The 22015-nt window shown below is 39.3% G+C and overlaps 1 protein-coding gene across 1 annotated transcript in view; it reads right to left on the reverse strand.

Annotated features, from left to right (window-relative positions):
* Positions 1–158: 158 nt before the first annotated feature.
* The window catches only part of LOC146563386 (F-actin-uncapping protein LRRC16A-like), a 27839-nt gene continuing 5982 nt past the window's right edge, over positions 159–22015 (reverse strand). The window contains 21 exon segments of the mRNA XM_085290235.1: positions 159–363; positions 593–680; positions 762–810; positions 813–936; positions 1076–1207; positions 5327–5455; positions 5664–5762; positions 5938–6031; positions 8484–8552; positions 9523–9695; positions 11515–11569; positions 12762–12861; positions 12955–13036; positions 14345–14414; positions 14710–14814; positions 16477–16553; positions 17020–17097; positions 18218–18321; positions 19710–19796; positions 20615–20709; positions 21645–21733. Coding sequence (XP_085146361.1) covers positions 190–363; positions 593–680; positions 762–810; positions 813–936; positions 1076–1207; positions 5327–5455; positions 5664–5762; positions 5938–6031; positions 8484–8552; positions 9523–9695; positions 11515–11569; positions 12762–12861; positions 12955–13036; positions 14345–14414; positions 14710–14814; positions 16477–16553; positions 17020–17097; positions 18218–18321; positions 19710–19796; positions 20615–20709; positions 21645–21733 — 2073 coding nt within the window. The 3' untranslated portion in view covers positions 159–189.

Genomic DNA, 22015 nt, shown 5'->3' on the forward strand with positions numbered 1-22015 from the left:
TAGCATTTTGGCAAAAGTTTTTCAGTCTGTGCTAGAATTAATGATGGTCAATGTAAAGATGACGAGAACTAATTTTTTAGGTAGAGGTTAAATTTAAGGCAGGTGTATTTGTGAGCTACAGCTAACTGTGAGAAAGAACCACTGCCTCCCTTTGCTTAGGTAGGTCAGCCGTTAATTCTAATTAAACACTCACACCCTCACCTGTTGCCCACCATAACCTACCATACATGTTTCCAAATCCTCAAGCCTCTCAGCCTCCAGTATCTCGGCCGATGCCCTTTTTGGAATCTTTTCCTCCGGCACATCCAGGTCCACCGACTCCTGCTGCACCAAGGGGCGACCTCGGCGTACCAGATGATCCGCCTGAGACGACCGGTGACAAGAAAAACAATGAGATAGCGCGCAAGAGAGACAAAAGATGTAAAGAGAAGAAGGAAAGTTGTTGAAAGGCAAGCAAACAGAAGGGGTGAAGAGTCAGGATGAGACAAGATCAATAGGGGAGAAAATACTAAATAATTTTAAATCAACATTTACTTTTCCCCCTCTAGCCATTGTTAATTAATGAATACAAAACAGTCGATTCTAATCTTACCAGCACGTGCTGTGACGTGGAAAGAGCCTCCAAAATCTCATCGACGATGCGATCGGACAGAAAGGACGCTAGACTCAGCTTCACCTCACTGCCACAGAGAGAGAAGGTGAGGGGAGCTGTAAGGTCACAACAGACTTAAATGCTTAAACTATGAAGCCTCCAAACACACCTGATCTTGTTGATGATATCTACCCCAGACTGCTCCAGGAGGGTTTGCTAACAAAGCTTTTAGGTACAACCATCCTAGCTGAGCTGGCCTTCATCAGCTCTACTCGAAGATTACTCTTCTTCATCACATGAGGACACAGAGACTCTGCTGCATCCATCATGGTCTCCAATAGCGTCTAAAGAGACAGCAGGGAGGAAAATGTAATGATGGATCTGATTAAATTACTAGATGACAGCTGTCATACTGATCTCATGAGCCTACATTTAAAATGCAATTTCACAGACTTTACTAATCTATGACCGTTAAGGCCCAACCTGCAGCTGTTGGTCCATGACAGCAGTCACCTCCCCGGCCATAGACTCCAGTTTCTCCTGAATTGGACCTACTGAAGTACTGTTCACCTCCTCTCTGGAAGCTGATCCGAGGTGGTAGAGGTTGGGAAGCAGCTAAAAACATGACAGGAAGGCACACAAGGACAGGATAAACATGGGCTTTCAATATGGCTGATTGAATTTTTGCTCTAAATTTTGAAAAAGAAACATCTCGATATCACTGGAACAATATAAACTATCCACACTGTATTACTAAATTCATTATAAAAGTCTAAATTCAAATGGAATAGGGCTGAACGATTATGGAAAATAATCTAATTGTGATTTTTTGCCCCAATATTGCGATTGCGATGCGATATGCGATTATTTTTTAAGGTCTTTGTCTTCTGTATTAATAAACAAAGACAAGCAATACATCATATAGTATGGCCAATACTATATTACATTAATTTTAAACTGTTCTTTCCTGGAAGACAGACCTCTGTTATGATGACATGAGGTGATGCATGAATTGATGACTGACATTTTTATTTAACTTCTTCAATCACAACAGTATATTTGAACATACACAATAGTTTATTTTTAGCTTACAAACATCTGAGCATAAAGTGCTGACAAGGAACCCTGGTGTAAACATTAAAATGAAAGTCAGTACAATGTGCAGATTGCAGAAATATACATTAAAAAAAATCAGTGGCTTTACCACACTCAGTTTTTCGACATCTGTGAACTACTAGACAGTCATTCAATTAAAAAATAATATTAAATAAATAAAACTAATAAATAAAAAATACACACATCTTACTGATCTCTGCAGTCAGTAACATTACACATAAAGTGCAAACATAATAGCAATTGTATAAACACACACACAAACACGCCTTTAAAGTTTAAAGGCGTGAAATTGGACGGTCTAGCCTTCTGATTAGCTAATCAGAAGGCTAGTTCTGATTAGCGTCACCGCTGTCTCGGTGGAGTTTAATAAACTCGGCCGTCTGCTTCTTGCTATCTAAAATATAACCAGACACTGGTGTAAATTCTCGACTGTCTCATACTTCTGTTTAATAAGTTTTCTGTTTGACGTTTAGTCAGCTGTGTGAAAACCAAGGAGGAACCCACCCGGGGGATTAATAAAGTTTTATTTTATCTAATCTAATAACTTTAATCTCAGCCAAACCGATTTACTCACGAACAAACAAAACACTGAAAAAAGCCCAACAATAAAATTTTTAGGTTGTCTAAGTGACTTATATATTACGTTTAACCCGAGCAGCGAAACTCCGCGGTGATCTGAAAATGATGTGCCGGGAGTTGTGCCGTTCTCGGCCGCATCAGTAACCCTCGAGCTCCCGGCTAGCTGTCGAGCTGGTGGGTAGCAGACGCCTCTGAAAACGTCGAAGCACTTTTGCAAATATGGGATATCTTGATAACCGAGCAGATATTTGATGTTTACACAACTACTTTCTCGCCTGAAAATATGTTAAAAGTTTATTTTGTGACCCAGAAAGATTAGTATGAGTAATTTTAAAACGTAGTAGCGGCCGCCATTGCTGGAAACTGGAGTTTGGCTGGGCCGCGCTATGAATTCTGGGATATGGTAGTAATTTGGACAGCCTTCGGTGCGTCGCTGTGACGTAATCGGTCTACAAATGCGGCCTCAGGAGGATGCAGCCCATGAATTTGGACATGTCCAGAGTATAATCGCAGCCTTTGCGGTTAGAAAATTGCACTTGATCATGTCGCGATATTATCGCAAATGCGATATATCGTTCAGCCCTAAAATGGAACATATAGAATATAATAAAACACTGACAGTAAAGTAAGATAGAGTTTGCGTACGTGTGTCAATATATTAGTACAGGGCAGCCATGTTTCCTAATGCATGTGCACCGATCGGGCATAACCGCTGATGACGTGAAGTGGATAACACTCATTATCACTTTATCATGGCACCTGTTGATGGGTGGGCTATATTAGTGTGAAGGTGGACGTTTTGTCCCTTTACCCATATGGAAAAGAAATAGTAAAAACTTATATGTGATTACTCATGAAAGTGGCCACTTTCTCATTACTTTCATACATTGTTTTAGTAAGTATCCAAAACATACAAGTTTCATTATATAATTTTTCAAGGGATCTTATATCTGTTTTCACTCTTATATGCTTTTCATACAAGTTTCACACAAGACAGCTACAAACTTTATAAGATTTATATATATCTTTTCCATATGGGTAAAGTTGATGTATTAGGAACAGGAAAAAATGGGCAAGCTTAAAGATTTGAGCAAGTTGGATGAGGGCCAAACTGTGATGGCTAGACGACTGCGTCAGAGCTCCTGTGGGCTATTCTCAGGCTGCAGTGGTCACTTATTATCAAAAGTGGTCCAAGGAGGGAACAGCAGTGGGCATCCAAGGCTCACTCATGCACAAACGTGCTCTTCACAGAAAAGGACGGATTGCGTGGTTTAAACCAACAGACTGTAGCTCAGATTGGGGCCCCATTGAATGCAAAAAGGGGGACCAGCACAATACTTAGCAGGTGGTCATAATGTTATGCCTGGTATGTGTCTATAGCTGACAAATACACCTTAAAATCTTTTATGACGCAGGATACTTGGTGAATTTGAAAATGTTGGTTTGTTTTGAATACTTCTTTTGTACATTATTTAAGACAAACATACCCTACATAATTTTTTGTTTTCCAGTAAGAAAAAAAACTAACAAAAAAGTAGAATTAATACAATGATTTAGAACAAATGTAGGAAGAAAATTTAAATCTATTGCATAAAATAATATATATGATTCTGACAGGCTGTGGTCTGGACTTCTGCACACTGAAAGTAAGCATGGGCATTGCACATTTACTGGTACAAACCATGACTCGTATATCCATTGATAATCCAGTGTTTACAGTACAAATAATGCTTCTCCTCTTGATGCTTTTGTGCTTTTTGAAACAGAAACACTTTTGGAAGCATCTTTGGCAGCCCACCTTTTGTCCGCCTTTTCATTTTTTTAACTGAATGGTCACAGCATGTAAAGATTAACTGAATGTTTTATTAATATTTTATCTCAAGCTTTTTGGTTTTAATGTCGAAAACACTTTTATTAGAATATTGTTTTTATCAAATCTGTTCTTAGAGACTTCAGTGTACAGTTACAGTGTGCAGCAAAAGTGCAGGTGTGACTAGGTGTCTGTGAAGGTTCTCAGTCATCCAGGTCATCGTAGTCAAAGGAGCTTGGACAAAACACAAACTTAACAATGTGGTGTATGCTGCACAGTGCAGCGAGGAATGCTCAGACCTCTACGTTGGAGAGACCAAACAGCCACTTCACAAGCGCATGGCACAACACAGAAGAGCCACCTCCACAGGACAAGACTCAGCCGTCCATCTGCATCTTAAGGATAAAGGACACTCTTTCGAGGATGCCAATGTTCACATTTTGGACAGAGAGGACAGATGGTTTGAAAGAGGAGTGAAAGAAGCCATCTATGTCCACTGTGAGCGACCATCTTTGAACAGAGGCGGGGGTTTACGACACCAACTCTCTGCCATCTATAATCCAGTTTTGAGATCCCGTCCCAGACGCCTTAACGCCCACTCACATCCTGGGCCATCTGACCTCAGGAATTTGCATGATAAGGTGGGGCCAGGTTTCACAATGAACACACCCGAAACTCTGGCTGATTGGGACCCACGCCCAGTTTCCCACCTTGGCTCAGGCGATTAGAGGATCATCAGGGGGTCCTTTTGTCCCTCTGTGGGGGGATACTCCCACTAGGTTTATATCTGGGACTCTCCACCATTTGACCTTAGAACTGAAGAAGCTTCTCGGATGAGAGGTGAAACGTCTTCAAGCAACTTAAAGAAGTCCAGACGCTTTTCTTTGCAAGCTCCTTTGACCAGGTGTGACTAGGCACAAGTTTAGGATATTGAAGAAGGCCCAGTCTATCCTGGCTGATCTTAGCCTTCTCTTATCAAAGGACGTCCAGTTGCTTCCGTCTGGTTTCAGAAACTGTATGTGAAGGACAAATAGACTCAAGAACTCCTTTGTCCCAGCTGCCGTTGAGCTTTTGAATATCTTCTTAATTGTAATTTTACATAATGTAGCGATTTTGTGTATCTACTGACTATTTACTGATTGATGTTAGTGTGTTTTCTGCTGACTGTACAACAAATTGCCCCTTTGGTGATAATAAAGAATCCTTGACCCCTTCAGCTGTCTCCTCACCGTTTTTGAATTTCTGGCATCTTTGATGAGGCTCTCCGCTGACCTGACATCCTCCAAGATGGCGTCCGTCTCCGAGTTCCTCAGAGAGTTCAGGTGGTCCTGGACTTTAACACAAATCCTGTCAATCATCTGGAAAACAAAAACAACAAGCGATGACTGTTTTTGTGTGCCATACAACATGTAAAATGCTCAAAAGAGGAGTTTCCAGATGCAATTTAGTATAACTTGGGGCAAAGACACTCAGTGCTATATCACTACACCAACATATTTAATATTAACTCAAGTTCAGAGCAGAAGAGTTTAAGTTTCTTGGGGTCGCAATAATCGCCTCACTCACCTGCTGTGTGGTTGTGGTTACGATGCCCTGCTGAAGCCGATAAGCCTGTTCCTGAAGATATTTTCTTGTTTCGTGGTTCCTGTACAAATACGTTTCAATCTATGGAGCGAAAACAAAGCTGATGTCATGACAGCAAACTTAAAATAAAAGATTAAAATTAAAATCAGTGTCAGTTTATTCAGAATGTTTTTCTTCACTGATGCCATTGCATTCAGCATGTTTTAAAGACTAAAAGTCTCTAAAAGACAGGAACCAGAGGGAGTTCTTCATGTACCTTTAGTAAGGCATCCTCAGTTTTCTCAGGGCTCGCCTTTAGAGCCTGGGAGGCATCGATGATGGGGAGGGGCATGAAACGAATGGTGAAGTTCCTAATGGATATTTTTTTTAAAAACAGACGAAAAACAAAATGAAGAAGAAGCAAAGTGATGTATTTAGAGACGCATTGTGCATTGTAGCAGTGAAACATTATTGGATTAAACTGGTACTCCTGCGGAGGTCACTGATCTCTAAGTGAGAATCACACACATTATTTACATCCACATTAAGATTGGAGAGATGAAGGGACAGACATGTAAGGCAGAAAAACAAAGACAAAAAAGCATATATACAGTACTACAATTCTACATTGTAGATACAAACTGAAGACAAGAAATATATAAAGCAAGATATATGGAATTATGTAGCAAAGAAAAAATTAATAAATAACTCTAAATATGTCTTATATTTTAGATTCCTCAAAGTAGCCACCCTTTGCTTTGTTGACAGTGCTGCAAACCCTCGGCCTTCTCTAAGTGGTGTCAGGGTTCATGGCCTGGCCTCCACAGTCACCTGATTTAATCCCAATCGAGATGGTTTGGGGTGAGATGGACTGCAGTAAAGGCAAAAGGGTCAACAAGTGCTCAACATCTCTGGGAACTGCTTCTGGACCATTTCAGATGACGACCTCATGAAGCTCATTGAGAAAATGCCAAGTAGGGCTGTTCCATATATAACGATATATATCGGATGACGATATAAAAACATCTTTCGTTTCATTTTACGCTATGTTTGTTTCGTGGTGTCGCAAAATAAACTGTTTACGGCAATATTTTTTTCATCGTTTTGATGGTCATTGTAGTGGCTATATTAATTTCTTAAAGTTCTCTCTTTCTCTTATATTTAATATAACCACACTACAGACTACTGTTTTTATGGGTTGTTGTTAGCAACAACGACGGTAAAACCATCGCATGTCCGCTTGTTTATTTTCCACATAAACTTTTCACAATAAAGCTCAAGATCCTGTTGAGACTTTTCAAAATAAACAGAATCACGTGAAAAAGTATTATTGATGGATGAGAAGCAAAAAAAAGAGCCATCAGGTGCTAAAAAATAAACCTTAGACTCAAACATTAGAACAGGCTTTTCCCCGCCGTCTAATAAATACTCAAAGAAAACGGCGGCCGTTACAACCTATGTCTAAAAAAGTATAGTTTCATGCATCGGTTAAAACACTCGACTCCAGATACATGACGCCCAGCTGGAAACACTTCACCTATCCGAGATTCACAGAATTTACAGAAAATATAAAATTTTTTGTGATTTATATCGTTATCGGACGATAGATGTTTTATATCAGCATATGAGATTTTGGTCATATCGCACAGCCCTAATGCCAAGCGTGTACAAAGCAGTAAACAAAGCAAAGGGTGGATATTTTGAAGAATCTAAAATATAACACGTTTTGAGTTATTTCTCACTTTTTTGTTTACTACATAATTCTATATGTGTTAATTCATTGTTTTCATGCCTTCAGTGAGAATCTACAATGTAAACAGTCATGAAAATAAAGGAAAACCATTAAATGAGAAGGTGTGGCCAAACTTTTGACTGGTAGTGTATAAACCTGTTGCGATATGAAGGTAAAGCAAAGGGATTAGAATAATTTTTTAACCTCAAAGGCTGAATAAATGATTGTTATTCATTCAGATTGTTATGTGTGCTCTCCTTCCTCACGCCTTGACCAGACAGATCTACTCTGAACAATTTCTATAAATCACTGAGACCCGTGGATAGCTTTTATATGCTGGGGATTGTGGGAGACTTTGAATACTCCAACTGTCTGTTATATTGCAGTATTGAATATCTGGAGAGAAAAAAACTTTAAAGAATGCAAGGTACACAGGAGGAAAATGGCGAATTGAGCAAAGGAAACAAAGACACGCGATGCTGCACTGCTGAACCGAACGGAGATCAGAAACAAGAAATTGTTTTTTCAATAATACAGCACAGAGACTCGGAGGGGAAATGAAGATATGTGCTGCTGGGAGAATATGACAAAGAGAGAGGAGATGAAAAAGAGGAAAGAGGTGGATGAACCTACACATCCCAGAAGCAAATTTATTCACACGCACAAACATCCAGATACACAATCTGAAGGCACGGTAAACAAAATCTGATTTGTCTGGCTTTGACTTCTACTTTTTTATGTCTTAATGTATCACGCTTTCTTTCCCTCAGCACACTTTCATGTCATTGTGTCTCTGTAGTATTCCCTGCATGTGTCACTCTCTCCTCTCTGCGCCTTCCTTCCTCTTATCTTTTCCTCCTGTCTAAACAAACCTCAGACTTTCCTTCTGCTCTGCACAAAGAAAAACCCCCATCTGGGCTGCAAAAGCTACAGTAACTACACATCCGTTCCTTCAGCAGTTTTAATGTTATACACAAAAGCATGCACGGTGTAAAAAAAGAAAGAAAAAAAGGCATTATAGAAGCACTATACATTTAAAGATTTAATTTTGAATAGACAACACATTTACAAGCATGGACGGCATTACTTACTTTTCCAGAGCGGCTGCTACATCCTGCAGACCCTGAGGGCTGGTGTTGTTCTTATCCCAGATCACAGTCCTGCTCAAAACAAGCACACAGTATGACCCGAACAGAGGAAGCCATTAATTCTCAAAGATGATTTACAAGATTTTACTTGCTATCTTCTGATTACCCATAGGCATTAAAGAACATTTATAGGGATTTTATACAGAAAAAAGGGGGTAAAAAAAGAAAAGGGCTATAAAATAGTGGTTTGAATATTTAACTGCACAGTGGCAAAAGGCAAAATCTGTGTCAAAACAATATACGTAAGTATAAGATATGGACTGTTGAATACAAATAACTGTGCAATAATTTGTATATAGGGCATTGTAAATATTGTAGCCTATTTTAGTTACTGCATTATTAATACAGCAGTAATTACACAGGTTTATTAATCCTAGAACACCAATGTCAGGTGATTTTCACCCACATGATGAATAAATACCACTTTGTGGTTATTTCCAGGGGAATTCATGTAGTCAAATAAATAAATAAATAAATAAATAAATAAATAAATAATAGTCATTTGGTCATTTTTTTCTCCATCAAAAAATGTCATTGATGCAGGGAGATCGTGCCTCCAAGTTTTACATGTGCCAGGAATGGGTGGCCCTAGAAGTGAGGACATTCCCAGTTCCATTGTCCTTTTCAGTTTTTTAAGGAATTTTGTTGTTAATAATTCCCTAATTTTCCACTAAATTTAGAGCCTTTTTATAGGGTACCCCCATGATACCTTTATTTATTTTATGAGATGCTGAATAAGGAGGAATAGGAGAAAAGTAACATATGTTTCATCGGGTATATCGTGTTACTGATGGTGTTACAAACCTGCACATTAGTCTTCTAGGGTTAATGTGGATCTATGTCCAGCTTCATATCTTTATTATTAGATGCTACTAGACAAGTTGCTTTTAAACTGGAACTCTTAGAAGCCCCTCAGCTTATGAAACAAGCAGTTTTAAAAAGTTACAACCATGTGGCGCAGCTTTGACCCCTGCACAGCTACCTGAGTTTGGAGTTGATCTGTAACGCCTTAGCCAGCATTTTGGCCCCCATGTCACCCATTGCATTCCCACTGATGTCAAGCCTTGTGAGCGTGGAGTTGCTGCCCAAAGCATTGAGAATGATGGTGAGATCACTCTTGAGCCTGGAGTCTGCTAGAGACAGAGAGTTGAGGGGCTGGGAAGGGCAAGATTTAACAGGGACAAAAGGTGTGTGTGGGGACAAGAGAGGGTAAAGGTGATTAGAGTGGGTACATATTATGAATATAAAGGGAGAAATGCATTCAAAATTACTAATACAGGACAGTAAACATGTCAACATGCGTGGCCGTCAAGTAGTATTTGATATGTTTTGGCATTGCTGGAAAGCATTCAATAGGAACTCCTTTGATTTTGGCGATTTTGACCTGTTTTCCAGTCAAAGCATTCAAGAGCTTAGTCACTGTTACAATAAATAATTCGCATCACTTTATTACAGTTTAATAATGTTTCCATCGGCCCACCCTATGATCTTTACCACAAAGAAAATGTGATAATGAAGCTGGACATGACAGAAACTTTATAAAACTCTCAGGTTTTTCATAAACAAAAAAAACTAAAAAAGAAAACAGATTTGAATACTGCAAACTTCATTTAATCCCTACAGTTTCAGCTTATCTCAACTTTCAAAATAATAAATGTAGAGCGCATAACCTGTAAAAATAGTAACTAAGAAGTGTACTGGATACCCTTTCTTTGAATTCAATTATATTGAGTTTATAAATAAATATCCAGCTGTAGTCACGTCAAGGCCTGCACGCATGCTCATTCCATGAGCTGCAACAGAAATACAAGAGACCTATTGTTGGATGAGAAAGGTTTCATTATGTCTTTTAATAACTGATCTTGGCAATGAAATTAACATCTCATGGTTTCCTGTGTTGGAACGAGCTCTAAATATAGAGAGCTTTAAACAGAGCAAACTAACAGTTAATGCGCTCACAAAGCGAATGGGGCGGCAGAGCAAAGGCTGTTTGTTCTGACATGAAGGATTTCCTTTTAATGAAACTCAGAAGGCATATTCATGGGATAAATTTAGAGATAATGACTATAAATTGCAGTGTGTGTGGTGATGACCGTGTGAAAGGCCAGTGTCAACATGGTTATTCAAGCAGAGGATTACTTGATTAGAGCTTCTCTGGGGAAGCACAGAATTAATTACAACCTTCATCCGCTCGTGTTTCACTAAAAACATTTAACACAAACAAAAAATATAAATAGAGAAGTTTACACTGGAATAGTCACGGAAGAAAATTCTTGCTTAACTTCTGTAAATACGAAACAAGATTGAAATCTCTGCGTTTCCGCAAATAACAACTGGCTTAAACATATTCTCTGATCACAAAAGAAAGCAGGGCACAATTAAGATGCAAGTACACCAATAAGTGCAGGCAAAGGAAGGTATATAATGATAGTATCAGTATGCTGTGCTTACAAAAGTAATTACTAGTGGCATCCCTTTCTACGCTTGAAAAACAAAAAGGGAAAAAAGGACTGGGAGACTGAAGCCTGAGAGATGCAAATAGTGGCTTCATAGCAATAGTTCATCAATAAATTGGTGAACTAAGTTGATTAAAACAACAGGGATTTCCCCAATTTTGTACCCATAATGCCAAGTTAAGCTAGGCAGATGTTGGATATTTACCATATAAATTCTTTTAATGACATATTTATACTTGCACTACCAGTTGAAAATCTGCAGTGTGCAATGACAAGGGTTAAAATTTTGAGACCAACTTGCATAATTTCCATGCTGAACTGTGTCTTGATTGATCAGTGTAGCAAAACATGCAACATAACCGTCCACTGGTGAGGTCAGTGGTCAGCTGGAGCGCAGCTGGTGGAGATTCAGGGACTTGCTCTAGCCCCTGGCTGCCTTTCTGTGATATCTGTATTTAAGATGTTCTCTGTTGTCACATGGTTGCTGACCACACAGAGAGAGAAATGGAAAAACTCACCGACTCCTCCTCCTGAATCAGGTGAACCAAGCTGTCCAACACTGGAGCGAGATTTCTAAGCAGACAGAAGAAAAAGTATATAAACACTATAAAATGATTTTTTTCAGCCTAGTGACATTTTGTAAATCCTCTTAGGCTACGTTCACACTGCAGGCGAAAGCGCATCAAATCCGATTTTTTTGACCCTATGCGACCCATATCCGATCATGCTATGACAGTATGAACGGCACAAATCCGATATTTTCAAATCCGATCTGGGTCACTTTCGTATGTGGTACTGAATCCGATACATATCCGATTTTTTAGAAAGCGACTGCTGTTTGAACGGTCATGTCGCATTAAATCCGTCTTTTACGTCACTGACACAAGACAGACACCAATTATCAGCTCCGGAGAAGCGCCCGAGAAGACATCGTGAACGCTTCCTGGCCTTCCAGTGTAGATGTCAGTGAAACTGTTGGGAAGACAACGTGAACATTTTATTTGTACTGGCGACCTGTCCAGGGTGTACCCCGCCTTTCGCCCTATGACAGCTGGGATAGGCTCCAGCGCCCCCCGCGACCCTGAAAAGGATAAGCGGAAGCGAATGGATGGATGGATGGATGTATAATCGGCAGATTCTGACAGAAATCTGCAACTATCCTTTGAAGCACCGCTCCTCTCTAAAACAGCAATAAGGATAATTATTAGGTTATTTACATTATTATGTAAATAACAAAATAACTTAAAGCAAAAATTGGGAAACGTAAAGTCCGAAGTCTTTATATTAAGGGCCATCAGTCAAACAATATTGTTTGCTCTGGGTCCAAACAGAGCGCTTTTGTGTGACGTCTTCTTTTGCGCATGCGGGCCGCTTTGAGCGTTCACACTAGAGCGTGTTTGCTGTCGCATTTTATTTGTAGTGTGAACGAGCAGACAAAAAAATCGGATTTGATCAAAAAATCGGAATTGAGCATTAAGACCTGCAGTGTGAACGTAGCCTTACATATCTGGTTGTTCACCTTCACAGAATACTAATAAATAGTAAACAAGCAGTTGCTAAGAGGAAAAGGCAGACTTCAATGATTTGTACTGGAGCTTTTAAACTCAACCCTTGCCTAATTTCTTGATTGTTTGTAATGTTTTATTCCCAGAATCAAGTCAGGATATAGAGCAAAACTCAATCCCGGCCTTCCCTTTGACTTCAGCGGAAGCTCCAAGCTGTGCACAACAGCTCAACACCACCTCCTCCTTTGCTGCATCCTTACTTGGATTTGATGTTGTTGAAGTTCTTGCCCAGAGAGAGGTGTCTGATAGACCGGTTCTTGGCCAACCAAACAAGCAGAGTGGACAACTCTGAGTCTAATCCTGAAAATGAAAGGTATATGTTGTACTGTAATACACCTCTGCTTTGAGATTAGTAAATACAGATTACAATAAGCATGATCACCAGCATCTCACCGTTGTCAGAGATATCCAGGCTGGAGATGTTTGGGATCTCAGCAATACAACCTTCAAGGATCTGAGATCCTCCAGACCGCAGCTGAAAGCACAGGAAAACAAACTGTGGTAATATGTTCATTTTACCGCCAAGCATCTGAAACAAACAAATCCTGCACTGTGACTGGAAAATATGAACACAAAAGGTCACAGTACTTCCACAAAGGATTGAATGCTTCATAAAAAATTCAACTATATATTCAAGTACACAACAAAAATGTAAGCTTCTGTGCACCTCCTAAAATTTCCTTTATTACAAAATGCAAAACATCTGCATAGGATTATTTCAAGTAACACACATCCAATTTACTATGACTTAATGCACATTCTTTAAAATAGCTGCACAGATCATTCAGAGCAACTGTAGCTTTTAATTAATGCAAAATGTTGAGGGGAAAAAAGCTCCACTAAGCATAAGATCAGCAGGAAAAAAAAAAGCCAAACGTGCACATGAAAAAAGGAAGAATGACGTGTTAATTATTAAGAGTGAGCACATTAGTACTTACACAATGGCCAAGCTTACAGAAGCATTAGAGGGAGAGAACAGCATGTCAAAAGCAAGCCAGCAATTACCAACAACAAAACACACAGATGCTTAATGAGCATTCTTCTGGCCACACACTCACTTATCAAAGACACGCATTTGCACATGCAACACACTCAGCGGGGAGTCCTTATTTTGCATGCTGCGATCGCACTCAGACAACCAAACGGTTCATTAAGGCATCGAAAAGGGACGCTTGCGTCATTTCCCCCCAAAAAAGCTTTGGTTTGGGAAGGTTTCTGTGGGGATCTGGATTCGGATTTCCTGGGTAATCTGTTATGAGCTATCTTTAGCGATCAAGATAAATCTGCAGAGAGCTGTCTTTTCTCTTTTTGGAGCAGGGGAAGGTGAAGGCTGATGTGTGTGTTTGAGAGTTACGGCAGAACAACTACAGCTGGAAACTGACCCCACATCCCAAATCCCCAACTCAAACTTCACCCTTCCCTCTCACTGTTCCTCTCTCCGCCTTTTATCCCTCCCTGTTGTCTGCCGAGTACTCCATTATGCAGCCTCTTTGCAGCATCATTAGCCTGTCAAATGGTTTTTGAGTGGATCCTAAAAAGCCGATTGCATTGGACGAGTATCATCTTTTTGCGCTTTTTTTTTTTAGTAGTATTAAAAAAAGCGCTCTTAAATGATAGCTTGGAAGCACACTTACAGAAACAAAACTACAGCTAAATATCACTTGTCTCATTGGTTAGTAAATAAATGGTTATTTAAATATTAAATATATTATTTTTGCAAATGTGCCATGAAAGTTCCCAGTTCCCTACTTGCCCTGCACGCACTGCACTCTCTGCGTCTTACCTCACAGCAGCTGAGGTCTAGAGAGACATCCTTCACACTTGGGTTACTGGCCAGACCAAGTAGGAGCGCTCTACAGTAATGACATTATTTCCAGTTAAAAATACATATTTATAATTCAAAACATGAAAAATGAGATAATTTTAAAAGTAAGGAGAAAGTAAGACCAGATGGCCTTCATTCAAATTCTATATTTTTTATATAATTCATGTAATACTACTTTCAGTGAAAACAATAAACTCAGAGTTAGTCATTGTAGGGCTGACGAGACAAGCGGCATTTAAATGGTATCTATGCTTCAAAATGGGCTCTGAGAATTTGGAAGGAGGCCCTCAGACACATTAAAAGTGAATGAATCGCTGTCTCACTTCACAGCCTCTGGTGGCAGCTTGGTTCCTGACACGTTGATGGAGGTGAGAGATGCGGCACTACTGAAGAAATGCTTGAAGGACGGGGGCACGTCTTTGCCTTTCCTACAGAAACAAAAAGAGAATAAGGATGAAATAATGACACTACATAGAGTCAACATCGGATAGAATTTCACTAAGTCTACAAGCTTGCTTCCTCGCTTTTTTGTGGTACCAGCAAAAGGATCAGTAATGCAGAAGACATTCATGACAACATTAAGATTGTACTACTCTAAAATCTCATGACCAACTTTATCTGATGTTTCAGATAAGGAGTTGTAGCTCTACCAATCAAGCAGCACAGATGGGTCCCACATATACTGCAACTCTTAGTTGGAAGTGCTTAGTTGCTCAGCTCTTCCTTACACTTCACTAGCCTCCATCTTCTTCCACATGCTATAGTCAGGTCCTCTTTACCTTACTCTGCTTACCCAATCCTCACTCCCCTCCATCTCTTCTTTTGATAAAGTCCTCGACTCCTTTGAGACACACTGGGGGAAAAAGCTCCACCACTCACCCATCTGCCAGTCACAAAATCTCAACAATCAAGTGCAAATTCACAGAATTTGAACTCACATAGATGTGATGACACTTGACTACCAGCAGGTGTCACACATCAACATACAGACCCTTATAAATAAAAGACTGATTCAGCCAGTACTCCTATACATAAAGACAGAAAGGAGAATCAAACATTAGCCTCAGTGGGTGCTGTATTAACAGCAATGAGAGACTCTTCCAGGTCAAAGCCCATCTTCCACTATCACATCATGGAAAACAAAAATTACTACCCTACTATATATTTTCTATCCAAGCAAGTTAATCATGATTACCTCATTATTATTTCACAAAAAGATGCAGCTGTTAAAAAACTACACACATGCCACCAGTTTCAACTGGAACAAAACATAATTTAGTCCACCCATCCACTGCACATCCACGCACAGACAGTCATAGGGGGTTTATATTGAATAAGAAGCAGTTCCAGGGCTAACAAACACTGAAAGCAGGAAGAGGCAGAAACGTGGATCCAGAGGAAGAACAACAACTCCACACAGAAGCAGCTACATCCAACCAGAAAGCTTCTTGTATGAGGAAACAGAGCTAACCATCACACACAAAGTTAACCCCAAATTCAATACAATCAGTAATACTGATTGTTAGTAATAACAAAAAACAAACAAACAACTGAGTGTTATCCTCAGCCTCCTGGTAGTTGCACCAATTTCATCAATCTGAAAACCCTAGTTTACCTCCTTCTGGAGTTATCACATTCACAAGCTCTTCAGAGGAAACTTGACCTAAACTTTTCCAAGAGTTTTAATAGATACACCTCTAAGTTGTGAATTTCAAAATCCTACGTTGCCTTGTTCTCGAGTTCTTCCATTCACAAACTTGGCTGTCCATGTTGCCTGCCCACCCGGCAGGGTTACAGCAATGTCCCATCAGCCTTTTACAGGTTAGGGATAACAATGGTGCTGATGCTGTAAAGCTGTGATTGAAAACCATCATTAAAGATGAAACTAAAGAACATTGAAGTTTTGGTCTATTGGGCATTTGTTTATACACCTTCAGTTGTAGCATGTGCAGTACTTTCATAAAATCATACACATTTGCTCTTCAACGACAGAGCATCTAATACAGAATACAGTGCATTAGAAATGACTTCCTCCTCATCAGGTCTGAGTTAGTAAAACCCAGATTTGTATTTTTATTTTATTTTTTTACCTGTGAGGGAAGACGCTCTTTGACACGTTGAGAACAGAGAGGTGTTCAACTGAGCCCCGCAGCAGTGCTGAGCAAACCTGGAACACACATAATAAAAAGATCAATCAGTTGCAATAGTTTTCATTGCAGCTGTTTTTGAGATGCATGAATGTATTTAGATTTATTGGTACACAGGAGAGAAAAAAATATGACTTGCAAGAGAATCAATAATTTCTTTGGATGACAGCTGGCTACACCTCAAACTAATCAATAAACTGTGTTTGGCTCTTAGACCCACATCAATACTTCACATACAGTATTACACCACTTTACATATACTCAACAGCAACACAGATTGAGTGGGTTACACTGCCTGAAACACAGACATTAATAGCGAGTATTTCACTCTAATTAAACGTTGCTTGTTTGCAGAAAGTAACTCTGCAGGTTTGTGTGGTCTGTTTACCAAAAATGCGAATCACTACGGTATAATAATGAAGCAGACATCTCTTTAACTATTTATCTATTTAGCTCCTTTGTCCAGTTTCATTTTGACTCACTCACCTGGTCCAATAAGCAATCAGTGTTGGAGAGGTCAAGGGTTGCCAGGCTGTTTGGCTGGCCGAGGAAGTGGTAGAAGTGCTAAAAAATAAAGCATAAGAACAACCTAGTGTGGGAACAGAGTGTCACCATATTTATGTGTCTGCTGGTGGATGCAGAGCATTCATAAATCTGATTTCAACCCATTTTTGTTGGATTTGAAGGAATGTGGCAGAGTTTCACTTGTCCTCTCGATCACTAAGTGATGAGCTGCAGTGCACTGCAGCCAACAGGGTGGGACGGAAAATTCGCATCACTGGCCCGCTCAGCTTGCTTTAGTGCCAGGTTTTCCAGATGCCAGAAGTTCTGCTCTATAGCTCTTTCGAGAATCTGGATCTCGCTCTATCCAATTTTCAGGCTAAGCATCAATCCCACTTCTGACCCTATTATTGCAAACCCATGTGGAAGAAAGAGTTGCGAGACAGAAAACTAATTTTTTATTCGCAATGCCTTTGCTCTGTATACCGCTCGACCCCAGCTTTAGCACTGACACCCACGAGCACACAGGAACATTGACCAGAGGCAATAACTGTTACAACACTGCAACTTAACACATTAACACTGACATGAACAGCCAGGAATTGTGAATTTTATTAGCACCAGGTATTAAATCACTGATTTTTAAACTACGTTTGTAATCAAATCCAAGCAAGAATGCAAGAAATACCAAACTATTCCTTTCTCATCTGTCAGTGGTGCAACACATTTAAATAATGTGTATGTGTTTGTCTTTACTTTTTACTAAGAACTCAGTCAGTGACCCCTTGAAAACCACCGTTGTTATGGAAAAGTGTTCCTGATCGGTTAGCATGTGTTTGCTTAAGGTGGCTGGCAGTCGCAAACTGAACTCAGTCGAGAACCTCACTGTGATTGCATTTCACACATTTCAAAAGTGCACTGCTTTTACTTTGAAGGTAAATGGTTTCCTTTCTGGTTGTAGAGGAGTTGGCAGGTGTTTGCAGACAAGTTGGGTTAGCGATACAAATTGATGAAGACTGCTCTACTCTGGCTAATTAAGCAAATGAATGCCCCTTCAGACACTAATGAAATTTTCTTTAAATTTCTAATATACTATTAATATTCAAAGATAATCAAAGATAAATGATTTACACAAAACTGACATTTTTTTTCCCCCCATACGGCCACAGTTTATGTTCAGTACCTGCATGTCGTCTCCTCGGAGCATGTTCCCTGAGAGGTCCAGATGGACTAGGCTGCTGGGGATGGACGGGTTGGCACTCAGTGACTGGCAAAGGCTATTCACCCCTATAACACAAACACACACAAAACAAGCACTGTCAGCGTTATCATAGCCCTCAAATCTCCACTTGATGTTTTGACAGTATATTGAAGGAAATGGCAGGAAATGAGCAGTGGGAGAAGACCGGAAAAAACGGGCTCAGAACGTCGAGTGAGCGCATGGAAAATGAAACGAGTAGGCCTCCACACAGTTCTGTAAATGCAATCCACAATTCCAATAAAAACCTATCAAAATAAACACAGTAAAGGCGATATTACCGACTTAATAAATATATTGAAAAAGATATCTTGCAATAAATATACTGAAAAAGCCCCACAAAAACTAATCTTTATGCAACCAGTGTGTGTTTGCCAGAGTTAAAATGCATGTGGAATGCATGTCTATGCACGCCTGCATTTCCACAGCTTATTATTGACACACTGTGCACGCAACCACTGACCTGTGTCACATCACATCGCATGGCTGACATGGTACTCTGACACTTTAATACTATGAAGTCCTAACTGACTGTGTCAGCCTGTAAATCAAGGCGTGACTGTCAAATAAATGCTTTGATGAAGAGATGAAAAAGAATGAGATTAAAGACAAATGAGAGTAAGAAAAAGGACATTCAAAACATCAAATGAGCAAATTGCTGAATTATGTGCTGCAGCAAAGCTGTTTTAAAAAACCCAAACAAAAAAAAAGAAAGAAAAAAAAAAAGAGTAAATGTCCCCAATCTGCAGCTTTTGCTCTTGGCATGGAGTCACAAATTATGGATTGAACCTTCAGCAAGGCAGAGCTCAGTTTAAGCAGCCTTACTAACTCAGCATGTGGAATATGATAGCTTTTTATTGATTGCCTGAAAAAAAGCAGGTTTACAATGAATTCCTATAGACCAGCACGGTGCTGAATAGTTTATTTTGGATGATAACCAAGAAAAAAATAGGCTGCAAGTAACTGCTGACAGAGAAATTTCAATCTAGAATAGCCTTAAATACAATCAGCCTCTTGGCACTATTTATTAAAGGAAGGACTTTGGGCTACAGACTGAAGGAAAGTGATTTAGAGAATAGCATTTATGCAAATGAAAACATGAACACTGTTTACAATTTCTTCCCTTTCCATGCATCTCTCTATAAGAGTGTTAATAGTGTGATAATTAAGTCTCATTAGCATCCCAACAGTGGGTGTGATCACATTAGTGGAGGAAATTAAGTGCATCTTTCTGTAGGGGTGCATGTAAATGCATACAAAAACGGAAAAAAAACCAAGTGATTACAGCACGATATTTGTATCATATGTCCTTTTAACCAATCTGTTACTTTTGCTACAATCTTGCAAGTGGATCCACGGATCGCTTTAACATTTAACAACTCTACAGACGCAAACACCAAGGGAAAACAGCACATACCTTTGGGTGAGAGTGAGGTTTTGGAAAAGTTTAAATGCTTGAGCCCCAAACGGAGTTTGGCAAACTGAGCACCCAGGGAGGAAACACCTGCAACGAAAGAAGAATTTATTCAACACAGGTCTATCTTAACTGTCCATGAATGCTTGGGTATTTGTTACCTGAAAAAGAAAGCATTACACCACATGGCAATAAAAAGAAAAAAAAACTGCTTAGTTTATATGACAATATAGTTACAGTTATCAGAATGAGCCACCTTTTATTTTTAATATTATTATTTATTTTAAGGTATAGTATGGCAAAAATGAAATGATAGATTTATATACATATATATGCCTATGAAGGGCATATTCACCAAATATTTGTAATAAATTTTACATGATGACAAATAAACTAGAGACTGGTGAGCCCCAGACATCTGTTGCATGTTTACAAGCATCTGTATGAATATTTGGTGGAATGCATCTTTAATTCATGTGTCCTGGATAGACTGAGAGGCCTTAAGACAGAGCTGATGAAATATTAAAATGCTGCACTAACTGCACAATCACAATGGAACATAAACCGTCTGTATCATCACTAACTCTGGCTGTGTCAGGCTGTGGTGTTTGTACTATAGAGCTGTCCTTTCACTCTACCTGCATGTCGCTTTATTTGTTTTCTATCTGTTTGGATTTGTTTGCCATTTCTAGTCATTCTAACTGTACAGCTTCCCCGCCTCCTGATTCCAGTGCCAGAGCCAATGCAATTACGTGATATATTACTATATTTAAAAGAATGCTGTAACCATTTGTAACCTGTGAAAATTGTATTTTAATATTACAGAGCAGAGGTGAAACACAGCTTTTAGAGAGGAGAAAGAAGAAGATCACAGAGAAATACATTAAACTAGATCTGAGCATTTTTACCTCTGTCCTCCAGTGGGTTGTTGGCAAGATTAATAGTGGTGAGTCCTGAGCTGGGGTTGTGGGCCAGAGCAGCAGCTAGCTTCTGGGCAAAATCGCTGTAGATTGTGAAAGGATGTATTCATTACAGGTCTATAAACAATGTAAGCACCAAACAAAGACCTTCAGAATGCTTCAGCACCTTTGATGTTGCTTTTACAGTAGCAGGAAAGAAAAGCTTACAGAAAGTGAACTGAAATATTAGATTGGGACTGCTAAAAAAGCTATCCAATATTTTTAAAGAAGCGAATACACTGGAACAGCCTGGCAAAGCTCCCATTTCAACACTAAATAGATTAACAAAACTGGATCCAGTAATGTGATGCACAGCCATTTCCTTCACAGATCTGACGGAAGCTAAATCAAATTAACATCCCGGTACCCTCTGCAATGTTGCTGCAGTTTTCCGTATGTAGGTCTCGGTCTTCCCATAGCTTGAACCTGAGTCTGTGTATGACAATGCTTCAAACACATTAACAGTTTTCTCTTGCTGTGACACTCATTAAAAATGGGCTTTATTACTATTATATCAACCAGGTATAAAACTAAATTACACGAAATCATAAATCTGACCCAAGTAATGTCCGACCTGTCAATATAAAAGGTCACTCCACAGAATTAATATTGCACTTCCATATAGCACAGACACTTTTGACTAAGAGATTAAAAGGGTAGATTGAAAAGGGTAAATCACCTCCCATAATGTGAGGTAGCATTTTTAGCTGTATTCATTCTGGATGCAAACCTTGGATTTTCAAAATAAATAGTTTTCGTCAAAATTTTTTCATTCAATAGCAAAAAAAAAGAAAAAGCTTTCAAAATCAGAGAGTCACATCATAATTCTCCCTATATTTTCAATTCATTAAACTCATTTTAATCTGTTATTAAGCGACCTTGGAGTTCTGAGATTTGAAAGTGTGCTAATGATTACATATGTGTACTGTCCTAGCTACCTTTTAATTGTCTTTGACATTAACATTTCGTATTTTCTTACGTTTTGAGTCCTGCATTGTCCAGGACCAACTCCTCCAGTCGACTGGATCGAGACACCACCCGAAGGATCTGCTCACACACATCTGCAGACTGAAGACGAACATATGTCAAAGCATTTTGGTAACAGCTGTGCAAAAGTCATTATATTTTTATGTGTTAGTACAATTTTGGTTCAAATCATCATCTCTACAGACTGTATGGAGGATCATCTTGGCAGAGAACAGAACAAAAGGCAGCAAACATCCAAGAAGAAGAAGAGCTTTGAATGTCCCTCAAGAAGCCTAAAGAACCATTTCTGAAGATGACTTAAAGAAATTACAGGACAGCTTCTCTATAAGAGTTCAGGCTGTGTTGAAGATTAAAGGTGATCTG

Source organism: Mchenga conophoros, linkage group LG11 (assembly GCF_057382185.1).
Source record: "Mchenga conophoros isolate Kocher_MC1m ecotype Shallow Benthic linkage group LG11, M_conophoros_male_GT1.1, whole genome shotgun sequence".
Classification (NCBI taxonomy): Eukaryota; Metazoa; Chordata; class Actinopteri; order Cichliformes; family Cichlidae; genus Mchenga; species Mchenga conophoros.